The sequence below is a fragment of the Ranitomeya imitator genome, chromosome 3 (genome assembly GCF_032444005.1).
Source record: "Ranitomeya imitator isolate aRanImi1 chromosome 3, aRanImi1.pri, whole genome shotgun sequence".
Taxonomy (NCBI): Eukaryota; Metazoa; Chordata; class Amphibia; order Anura; family Dendrobatidae; genus Ranitomeya; species Ranitomeya imitator.
Window position 1 is genome coordinate 32,005,600 of NC_091284.1, and position 12,327 is coordinate 32,017,926.

At 41.7% G+C, this 12,327-nt stretch overlaps 1 protein-coding gene across 2 annotated transcripts in view; it reads left to right on the forward strand.

Moving 5' to 3' along the window:
- Positions 1-12,327, forward strand: part of DSCAM (DS cell adhesion molecule) — a 570,150-nt gene that overhangs the window by 267,448 nt on the left and 290,375 nt on the right. For both annotated transcript variants that reach the window (XM_069760714.1, XM_069760715.1), the window contains exon 5: positions 9,664-9,942. In XM_069760714.1, the coding sequence (XP_069616815.1) occupies positions 9,664-9,942 (279 nt within the window). The remainder of the gene's footprint in view (positions 1-9,663; positions 9,943-12,327) is intronic.

The window sequence follows — 12,327 nt, forward strand, 5'->3', positions numbered from 1 at the left end:
TTTAGGTTTTATTGTTATGAATACATTCCACTATGAAATGAATAAAGATTTACCACTGGAATATTTCATTCAGTGATATCTAGGATGTGTGATTTTAGTGTTCCTTTCAGGGTGGATTTGATTTAAATCTAACTGATTTAAATGACGATTTAAATCACGATTTAAATCACTAGTCAGTAAGGCTTGATTTAAATCAGTGATTTAAATCAAAGTTTCTACCTAAACTAGTTCTTGCTACTTTAACATGCACGTAGATGAAGATTTTTAGAATCACTTTTTACATTACTTTTTTCTCCCCAGTTTAATGGGTTAATCATTCATATTTGGACACCACTGTTCTGTTGTACTTAAGGTACCGTCACACTAAGCGACGCTGCAGCGATACCGACAACGATCCGGATCGCTGCAGCGTCGCTGTTTGGTCGCTGGAGAGCTGTCACACAGACAGCTCTCCAGCGACCAACGATCCCGAGGTCACCGGTAACCAGGGTAAGCATCGGGTAACTAAGCGCAGGGCCGCGCTTAGTAACCCGATGTTTACCCTGGTTACCATCGTTAAGGTAAAAAAAACAAACGCTACATACTTACCTACCGCTGTCTGTCCCCGGCGCTTTGCTTCTCTGCTCTGGCTGTGAGCGCCGGGCAGCCGGAAAGCAGAGCGGTGACATCACCGCTCTGCTTTCCGGCCGCTGTGCTCACAGTCAGAGCAGAGAAGCACAGCGCCGGGGACAGACAGCGGTAGGTAAGTATGTAGCGTTTATTTTTTTTACTTTAACGATGGTAACCAAGGTAAACATCGGGTTACTAAGCGCGGCCCTGCGCTTAGTTACCCGATGTTTACCCTGGTTACCAGCGAAGACATCGCTGAATCGGTGTCACACACACCGATTCAGCGATGTCTGCGGGGAGTCCAGCGACGAAACAAAGTTCTGGACTTTCTTCCCCGACCAGCGACAGCACAGCAGGGGCCTGATCGCTGCTGCCTGTCACACTGGACGATATCGCTAGCCAGGACGCTGCAACGTCACGGATCGCTAGCGATATCGTCTAGTGTGACGGTACCTTTAGGAAGGAGAAAAATAATCCTGACCTTAATAACAATTTAAATAGATTTATTCAACTGAAACAATAACAACATTACAGCATAAGTTATTTGCTTAAACAAACATCCATGTTTGTTAACTAATTTGGCTAAACAAAATATATACCGTATATACGAGTATAAGCCGACCCGAGTATAAGCCGACCCCCCTAATTTTGCCACAAAAAAATGGGAAAACTTATTGACTCGAGTATAAGCCTAGGGTGGAAATGCAGCATTTACCGGTGAATTTCAAAAATAAAAATAGATCATTCTTGCCCCATAGCTGTGCCATATAGTGCTCTGCACCGTTCATATTTCGCCATAGCTGTGCCATATAGTGCTCTGCACCGTTCATTATTGCCCCATAGCTGCCATATAGTGCTCTGCACCGTTCATTATTGCCCCATAGCTGTGCCATATATAGTGCTCTGCATCGTTCATATTTCTCCATAGCTGTGCCATATAGTGCTCTGCACCGTTCATATTGCCCCATAGCTGTGCCATATAGTGCTCTGCACCGTTCATTATTGCCCCATAGCTGTGCCATATAGTGCTCTGCACCGTTCATTATTGCCCCATAGCTGTGCAATATAGTGCTCTGCACTGTTCATATTGTCCCATAGCTGTGCCCCATATAGTGCTCTGCACCGTTCATATTGTCCCATAGCTCTGCCCCATATAGTGCTCTGCATCGTTCATATTTCCCCATAGAGCTCCACATATATCTGTGCCATATAGTGCTCTGCACTGTTCATATTGTCCCATAGCTCTGCCCCATATAGTGCTCTGCACTGTTCATATTGTCCCATAGCTCTGCCCCATATAGTGCTCTGCACCGTTCATATTTCCCCATAGAGCTCCACATATATCTGTGCCATATAGTGCTCTGCGCCGTTCATATTGCCCCATAGCTGTGCCCCATATAGTGCTCTGCACCGTTCATATTTCCCCATAGCTGCCATATAGTGCTCTGCACCGTTCATATTTCCCCATAGCTGCCATATAGTGCTCTGTACCGTTCATATTGCCCCATAGCTGTGCCCCATATAGTGCTCTGCACCGTTCATATTTCCCCATAGAGCTCCACATATATCTGTGCCATTGCTGCTGCTGCTGCTGCTGCAATAAAAAAAAAAAAACACATACTCACCTTTCTTGCTTGCAGCTCCCGGCGTCCGGTCCCGGCGTCTCTCTGCTCTGACTGATCAGGCAGAGGGCGCCGCGTACACTATATGCGTCATCACGCCCTCTGATCTGCACAGTCAGAGCGGAGAGACGCGAAGACAGAGCGGCGCCGGGAAGATGGAGCGACGCCCGGCGGCTGGAACGCGGACAGGTGAATATGCCATACTTACCTGGTCCCGGCATCCGGCTCCCTCTGCCTGTCACAGCTGTCTTCAGTGCCGCAGCCTCTTCCTCTATCAGCAGTCACCGGCACCGCTGATTAGAGAAATGAATAGGCGGCTCCACCCCTATGGGAGGTGGAGCCGCCTATTCATTTCTCTAATGAGCGGTCCCACGTGACCGCTGAAGAGGGGAAGAACTGCAGCACCGAAGACCGTGGGACAGGCGGGGAGCGCCAGAATCGCTGGGACTAGGTAAGTATGCCTCAGCGCCCTCACCCGCCGACCCTGCCGCCCACCTTGACTCGAGTATAAGCCGAGAGGGGCACTTTCAGCCCAAAAATTTGGGCTGAAAATCTCGGCTTATACTCGAGTATATACGGTATATATATTTTAAGAAACTTAGACTGTCAGCCCAGCCGACACATGAAAAACTTAAATACTACTGTCCCTGCTGTCCTCTGTAGCTCACTTGTCGTCATCTTCATCATCATCTTCTTCTTTGTTCCTATTCATAATCTGGAAAAGAAAAACAAGCTTTCCTGCTTTATTGGGTCCCAACCGATTTCTCAATTTAGAATGAATGAGTCCAAAGGAAGAGAATATTCTTTCAATGCCTGCAGAAGAAGCTACTGCTGTTAAAAGTGAAATCATTACTTGAACAGTCTCTAAATCCAAGCGCTTAAGTGACTTCCACCAGTTTACTGGTGTGACCTTCCTTAAAATATCTTCAGCAAACATATATTTCTTGAATGGTTCCCCCTTAGCTCTGAAGTTTATTATAGTTGGCATTAAAGATGGATGATTGCTGGATACCCATGTCATAGCTAACTTCTCTTACTCAGCACTTTGGTTTTGACCCTGATATTGGATATTGACAATATTTGCCAAAAAATGAGCTGGAGTCAGTGCTTGTCCCATTCATTTGTTTACTGCTTGTAATTTAATTCTGTCCATGTGTAGTTCTGTTTTTAAGTGTTCACTCAGTTCCTTCCAAATTTCAACAGCATCCGCAATAAAACAGCTATTTTTCTGTATTTTGTTTAAAGCTTGAGAGATGGGTTTCAGGAAGCTCAGCATATGTTCAACATTTCTCTTAAGCCCAATGTTGAGGATTTTGGCCGTGACAGTGCCATCTATTTTATCTCGATTTTCTTCACAAAGTGTCATCAGAATAGGCCAGTTTTTGATATACTGCCCAAAACAGTCCACCACAGAGTTCCATCTAACATCTTGTGGGAGCGTTAGCTTGGTTCCACCCATCCTTTTCAGAGCTGCTGCAGCAAAATGATTATTACGGAAGTATTTAGCAATTTCAACAACATTAGCCTTTATTTCTGGAACACTTAAGTCTTTGGCTAAGAGGTGCAGCAAATGAGCACTGCAACCATATGTTATTAGCAGCTTTGTATTCCCTCCCTGCTCTTCTAAATCTCTTCTCATCTTGGATACATTTGCAGCATTGTCAGTGACCAAACTGCATACTAGACATTTGAATTTTTGTTCACATGTTGTTATAGCTTTTACTGCCACTTCTTGTAAGTATTCTGCTGTGTGTGCATTTCCTGACGTATCAGTTGTTTGTGCAAGGAAGACTTTACCTTCTTCTGTTGTTATACAAGCACATACAATAGGATCATTGTGGACATTACTCCATCCATCAATACTTAGGTTAACAATTTTACCCTCCAGAGCTGTTGCACATTGCTCCATTTCTCTGTCATACACTTGATCCAGCAGTTTCCCTGCAACATCAGCTCTGCTGGGTGGACTGTATCCTGGTCTCAGTGACTGAACCATATTAATGAAATGTGGGTTCTCAGTCAGACGGAAAGAAGAGTTCGTTGCATAAATAAACTGGGCAACTTTTTCATCAATCAACTCTTTTTCTAATCTGCTAGTTCTTATCACAAACCTATCTATGGTGGTTCCAGGAGGTAAAGGTTTTTTCTTCCTTTTGGGTGATGGTGATATGTGGCTGTGGGTGTCTGATGATGATGCTGCTGCTAATGAAGCACTATCCTGGATGGATAACTCTGAAACTGTAGAACAGGATGATGGTGATCTTGGAGGTGGATAGTTTCCAGAATCCATGAATTCCCCTAAACAAAAAAAGTCAATGCTGTTATTTTATTGTTTATACAATTTCTGCTTATTGTACACAACACATCACTGCCCCTGCCCCAAAAGGAATATTTGTTTTTCTTCATAACTGTACCAAATGACAGTAACATGCAGTAATAATAAGAAATATAATTTTTCTCACACATGACAGTTCAGTCTTTAGAAATAGGATTCAATAAAAATGTTTACCAACCTGAAGATCCTGCCTGTTCAGAAGTGTTTCTTTGGTCAGCTTCATCACCGCACTTCTCATGATGTTGCCTCATTCGCGCCACCAGGCCTTGCATCTCTTTGTTGCATCGTTTGCATTTTGCACGCATGCCTGCCTTACCGATAGGCGAAGGAGCTTCATTAAAATATTCCCAAACTGGGTCTCTTTTACGGCCTGCTGCCATTATAAGGAAAGAATGTAATAAACCTCAGATCGTACACACAAACAGATCCAGACTTGTCTGTCTGTGGTTATGCTGCAGTATTGTGCTCAAAGTTTCACTTTCATTTTCTTGTCTGCTTGCCCTTCCTCCTGCTCACACTTAGATTCACATTCTTCTTGTGTTGTGCAGATCTATTCCACTCCAAACAATCAGAAACATATTGTCTAACTTCTTGGACTTGGCACTGAAGGGGTTGATTCTGTATTCATAGGTTTGTAGAACAATAGGATTAAGGTCTTTTTCTCAACTCTGTTCATGTTGTAACATTTTTGCCGTGAAGAAGAGGCTGGGACCTGTGCGAAGTCAAATTCAGTTTTGAGAACTGCGTAAGTAAAGCGAGCGTCTGTGATAATATAGGAGAGAAACTGCCCACTAATCCTACAGAAACCTCTGGAAGAGCATGGCATTGTGAATGTTACACATATACAGCCATTATTCTACTGAGTTAAACAACTCAGCTTTATCTCATGATGGAAGAACCTTTGGATGGTAAAATATTTTCCTCAAAAAGCAGTTTATTGAAAAAAATCCGATTTAAATAAAAAAAATCCGATTTTTTTGATTTTTTTTTTAAAAACATTGATTTTTATCCACCCTGGTTCCTTTTATGTTTTTGAGCAGTGTATATAGAATACGGTATAACATCACATGCAGTTGCAAAGTAAACTCATAAATATGCGGATACTAGGAGGATGAGCAAAGCTGAGCTGAATTATTCATGTTATTTATGGGGAATGCGGCTTGATTTCCTCACTCATAAATCTAAAATGGTTCTGCAAGTAATTGTGCAGGTGGTTAACCCGGATCCCCAGAGCGACAGTCACCTGGAATAACCCGTCGTTCATCACAATATTCATCAATAGTTCAATGAGGCGCTGCATTCACTTTACTAAGAGCCGCCAATGAATTGTATATTACTGTATATGCCGTCATGTACGGTTTCTAGCCACATCATTTACAAACTATTATATTTGTGTAGGCTCTTTTAAAGCATAATATACATTTTATGCACTACTATACAGTTTATAGATGTGTCATCTACATAATACTGAGTCACTGTATACATACATTACATTACTTATCATGTATTATCATCCAGAGCTGCACTCACTATTCTGCTGGTGCAGTCACTGTATACATACATAACATTACTTATCATGTATTATACTCCAGAGCTGCACTCACTATTCTGCTGGTGCAGTCACTGTGTACATACGTTACATTACTGATCCTGAGTTTCCTCCTGCATTATACTCCAGAGCTGCACTCACTATTCTGCTGGTGCAGTCACTGTGTACATACATTACATTACTGATCCTGAGTTACATCCTGTATTATACTCCAGAGCTGCACTCACTATTCTGCTGGTGCAGTCACTGTATACATACATAACATTACTTATCATGTATTATACTCCAGAGCTGCACTCACTATTCTGCTGGTGCAGTCACTGTGTACATACGTTACATTACTGATCCTGAGTTACATCCTGTATTATACCCCAGAGCTGCACTCACTATTCTGCTGGTGCAGTCACTGTGTACATACATTACATTACTGATCCTGAGTTACATCCTGTATTATACCCCAGAGCTGCACTCACTATTCTGTTGGTGCAGCCACTGTGTACATACATTACATTACTGATCCTGTACTGATTCTAAGTAGAGATGAGCGAACTTGTTCGTAAAACGTTCTCCAATCTCAAATTTGGCACAAACATAGCTCATTCGGATTCATGTTTGGATTCCAGAGCATTTTTCCTCAAAGTCGGCTAAATGCGGGCGCAGTTTGCACCTTCCTTCATCTAACTAGTTTGTGCTAATAGTGTTGTGCAGTCAGGAGGCCACATTTCCTAATCAAAATCATTTGGGCTAATACTGGGGTGTGGGCAGGAAGCGCATTATCTCAGCAAATAAATGCTGATTGTTAATTTAGTCCAGGTGACTGACAGTTCTGTGCCTAGAGTTATGAAACAGCTGTTTAAAAGAGGGGAAGAGTACATCCAACATGAGGGGGGAAAACCGAAGTCGTGGTGCAATGGGAAATAAGTTTGGTGTTCAACGTGTACATGGGGTAGGTGGTAATGTTACTGAAAGCTCTACTGAACAAACACCGCCTCGTCCTGTCCTAAGGCTACGTCCCCACGGTCAGTATTACGCAGCGCTTTGGGCACAGCACATGTCCACTCTATCCACAGAGCTGCCGGCTTTTGAACTCAGGTGTTTCCACATGTGTTCATTGAACCGTGCGGAATAACCGCGCCCAGTACATTGGACTGGAGATATTTATCTCAAAGACTGAGCGCTGATATCTCATGTCCCGAAATTTTGGTGCCGAGATCTTCATCTGCGCATGCGCCACTCCCGGCCGCCATTTTCCCAGAGTCCACCGCATAGTAAACCATGTAAGTTCGGGGGCTCTGGGCTTTCACAAAATGTCGGCAGAGCCCCCGCAGCACTGAACACCTGCAGCGGCGCGCCGAACATCTGAACAGCCCCTCATCCCAGCCTGCAGCAACGCTCCACTCTTACCGACCATGGGACCCTACTCCACCACAGCCGGTAAGGTATATCCGCATTATAAGACGCACCCCCCAGATTTTTGGGAAAAAATCTGTTTTTAGTCTTATAATTCTAAAAATACAGTACATCCTGTATTATGCTCCAGAGCTGCACTCACTGTTCTGCTGATAACTACTAGTTATCACCATTGAATAAGCAGAGGCACACCTTCCAGTGCTATCAACTGTTCTGCCTTCTGTGAGAATTATTTTGAGAGGTGATTAACAAAAAGTTGCCGACAAATCTTAAATAAATGCAGCTATTCTCCCACCTGTCCAATTTATTTTAGCTGAGGGTGCAAGATTTTTTCAGTGAAGAGCGGGAAATTAGACATCACAGCTGATCTTTCTTTTTCTTGTCTTTTTCTTACATTGGTGGAGAGCCCAACCAGAATCGCCAGATTTGGCTGTTTTCTCTATGTGGGCACATCACGAAGTTGACAGCTTCTGTCCCTTGTAGGATGCGCCGTGTAGCAGTTTCTAATAATGTGTCCTACATCTCTGCTACCTGTTCTTGGATAGGCATCTTCATAGTTTTATTTCTAGAGCATGAGAGTCCGGCCATTTACAGGTTGGGCACATAGAAAGACAGAACTCTGATGCACATCCTCGAAACTGTTCAGTTTTTTGTATATAAAGGCTTCTGACCGCAAATAGGAACTTGGAAAAATAAAATTCAGCGTGTTGGGCTTTAACATGTACTTCTCATATTTGACGAGTAGCTGCTTAACTTCCTTTCTCTATCTGTTTAAAAAGGCGATTTCCTATTAGCAATTTTTAACAGCGGAATTGTGTGATGGGTGGGATTCGACTGCACGGACCCTCACCAATCACAAAATTGAGTCACCTTTGTGAGTGGAGCGCATGTGCACATGTGTGACCACTGACCACCACTCCAATCAGTGTCTACAAGACTGATAGAGATAGCTGAGTAAATGGAGTCATCGTCACGCATGCACAATATTGATCCATTTACGTGGGAGGACTTGGAAACCCATTTTGTTGTGATCGGTCGTCAGTGCCAAAGATCGATCCCCCACTGATCATACACACACATAAAGTGTACCTGATGTTTCAGTTGACTTTTTCAGAATAAGCTGTCATGAATTTGTACATGAGGAGTAACACTAATTCCAGCAATTATATGACTTGCATCCTGTATTTTACACCAGATTTCTCCTCTGGTGGCTCCATCTAAAATTTTCAGTTGTCTCTGAGCTAATGGGTGGAGACTAGTTTTTATCAGATCTTCCAAACATAGCACACACAGACATGAGGGGGTTCCTGCTCTTCTGTCTCTATTCAGCATATGTTTTAAAGCAGCTGGAACTTGGAGGACATTATACAGCAGTACTGAGCAGTGCAGATGTGATTTCCTCACAGGTGCGATAAAACATTTAGCAGAAATCAGCAGCATGGAGGATATTATACATCAGTACTGAGCAGTGTAACTGTTATACCAGTTCTGAGGGGTGCTAAAACATCAGAAAGCAGCAGCATGGAGGGTATTATACAGCTGTACTGAGTAGTGAAGCAGTAATTCCATCTCTGTATGAGATAAAACACTCAAGATCATCATGGTGTACATTATATAGCAGTACTGAGCAGTTAAGCAGTGATTCCAGCTTTGTATGAGATAAAACATGTAGCAGAAAGTAGCAGCATGGAGTGCATTATACAGCAGTACTGAGAAGTGTAGCTGTGATACCAGCTCTGAGGTGAGTTAGAATGATTACCAGAAAGCAGCAGCATGTAGGATATCGTACAGCAGTACTAAGCAATGTAGCTGTGAATCCAGCTCTAGCACTTACTGGGAAGCAACACTACTGGTCTGTGGGTGTCTCTGCTTCTCTCTTTCACTTTGCTCCTCCTCTGCCTCAGTAGTCTGGCAGTTCCTCTTACTTTGACTAAGTTGGATGTCCGTTGCTTTTCAGAGTGAATATTGAGTTCAGGAAGCAGTGGCCGAAATGGCTCATAAGTGGATAAAGAAGGAGATGTTCTTCTAAGTTATTTTTTAATAATGATATATTCCCCCCTTGCCCCTCTGGCATGTTCCTTTTTCTCCAGATTCTACGTGGATTATTTAACTTTTTTACCTTCTTCTTTCTCTTTCAGATCAAGTCAATTCATCTCCAACCATTATCGATAAGTTTGAGCAAATCACAGTAATGGCGGGACAGCGAGTGGAGCTTCCATGCAAAGCATCCGGCTACCCCATCCCAAGTACCCGCTGGCTGAAGGATAACGTCCAGCTGGAAATGGACAGTAGGTTCAGGAACACTGTGGTTGGTTTTCTGATTGAGAACACCAGGCCGTCCGATACCGGAACGTACGTCTGTGAGGTGTGGAACGCCTACGGCAATGCGGAGGTGATAGGATCGCTGAATGTAAAACGTAAGTCATGTGTTCCTAGTGGGAAACGCTCAAGAATCTGACAGAGGCGGCTGCATCAATGGCTCGGTTTTAGGTCCCAGCGAAGAGCACTCACCGCCCAACACAGCATGCATTAGTCCCATTCTTCCGCTCATTTTAAGATTCCTATGGGGGAGACCCCCACCGGTCACATATCAACGTAATATGGAAACCGGATAGTCCAGGAGTAGAAAACCACATCATGTCTGCCCATGGCTTGAACTGGAATCTCAGCTCCGCTCCATGGACTTGGTCCCACCAGTGCTGGGTGAATTTTTTTCATCCCTTTCTCCCTTTATTTTTAGTGATATGAGGGCTTGCCTGTTGTGGGACGAGTTGTAGCTTTCCATGAAACCATTCACTATACCATATAATATACTGAAAAATGGGGGGAAAATCCTACTGCGGTGAAATGGTGAAAATAATGCAATTACCCATTGTTTTGGGGTTTAGTTTTTTTTACTGCCTTCATTGTACAATATAAGAGACCTTGCAACATGATTCTCTAGTTCAATAGGATTCTGGCGATCCCATTTTTTTTTTTTTTTTAATATAAGTGGTATAATTTTTTTTGAAATTTATAAGCAAAAAAATTACATTTACTAAGACCCAATAACTTTTATATTTTTCCTTTGATAGTCTTTTTTCACGCTGAGCTGCGGTGTTGAATTATATCATTTCGGGTTACCTATGATCCCTTTTTTTTTTATTTAGAGGTGCGTGATGTTTGAACAAAAAAAAATTATGGCTTTTTGATATTATTTTTACTGTACGAATTAAATAATTTTATATTGTGATAGATCCGGACACTTACTGACGCAGCAATAAGGATTGTATTTATTTTTTATTTAGTTTTAAACTCATAAAAAGGGTTGATTCAAAGTTTTATATATTTATTTACATTTTTTTTTTTCTTGTTTCTTATTTTTAAGGGATTTGAATCTGTGATCATTTCATCTTGTGTCCTTGGTACTGCAGTACTACAGTATTGCATGATGTAAAGATGATGGTCCAAGATGGCAGCCATGGCATTTCATGATTTAGGTGGAGATGGGGGGAATGGGAGCCTGAGTGTTGTTCATATATAGCAATAGTGAAAAATCAGAAAAAAGGAGATAATTTATTAAAATGTTGGACTATTATACTTGTTGACTGTGGAGCCAGTAGTTCTCGTTCGCTTTAATAGTTTAATATCACAATTAGATAAAAGACTGCATTAACGATTCCTGCAGATTTATTATCTCTTATGGGAGAAATAAAAAAAATTCTGTCTAAACACCCCCCCCCCCTCCAAAGTATTATTACCGAAGTGCGATTGTTCTGCATTCGAGCACATGACCGTTGTGAGTGACGGCCTAAGTAGTACTTAAAAGGGAAATAAAAGGAGGCAGCCAGCGGGGTAGTGCCATCTGCTGAAGAGCGATAATCATGTACAGATGTGATTTCAATTATCCAAATTGAGTGACAGATGCAATAAAACCCAACTGGTTCTGGAAAGGCTTCAGTGTATCAGACATAAACAGAGAATCAGACACACTTCTACATAGGGGCAGTATTATAGTAGTTATATTCTTGTACATAGGAGCAGTATTATAGTAGTTATATTCTTGTACATAGGAGCAGTATTATAGTAGTTATATTCTTGTACATAGGAGCAGTATTATAGTAGTTATATTCTTGTACATAGGGGCAGTATTATAGTAGTTATATTCTTGTACATAGGGGCAGTATTATAGTAGTTATATTCTTGTACATAGGAGCAGTATTATAGTAGTTATATTCTTGTACATAGGAGCAGTATTATAGTAGTTTTATTCTTGTACATAGGAGCAGTATTATAGTAGTTATATTCTTGTACATAGGAGCAGTATAATAGTAGTTATATTCTTGTGCATAGGTGCAGTATTATAGTAGTTATATTCTTGTACATAGGAACAGTATTATAGTAGTTATATTCCTGTACATAGGGGCCGTATTAGAGTAGTTATATTCTTGTACATAGAGGGCAGTATTATAGTAGTTATATTCTTGTACATAGGGGCAGTATTATAGAAGTTATATTCTTGTACATTGGAGCAGTATTATAGTAGTGTTATTCTTGCACATAGGAGCAGCATTATAGTAGTTATATTCTTGTTCATAGGGGGCAGTATTATAGTAGTTATATTCTTGTACATAGGGGCAGTATTATTGAAGTTATATTACTGTACATAGGGGCAGTATTATTGAAGTTATATTACTGTACATAGGAGCAGTATTATAGTAGTTATATTCTTGTACATAGGAGCAGTATTATATAGTAGCTATATTCCTGTACATAGGGGCAGTATTATAGTAGTTATATTCTTGTACATAGGAACAGTATTA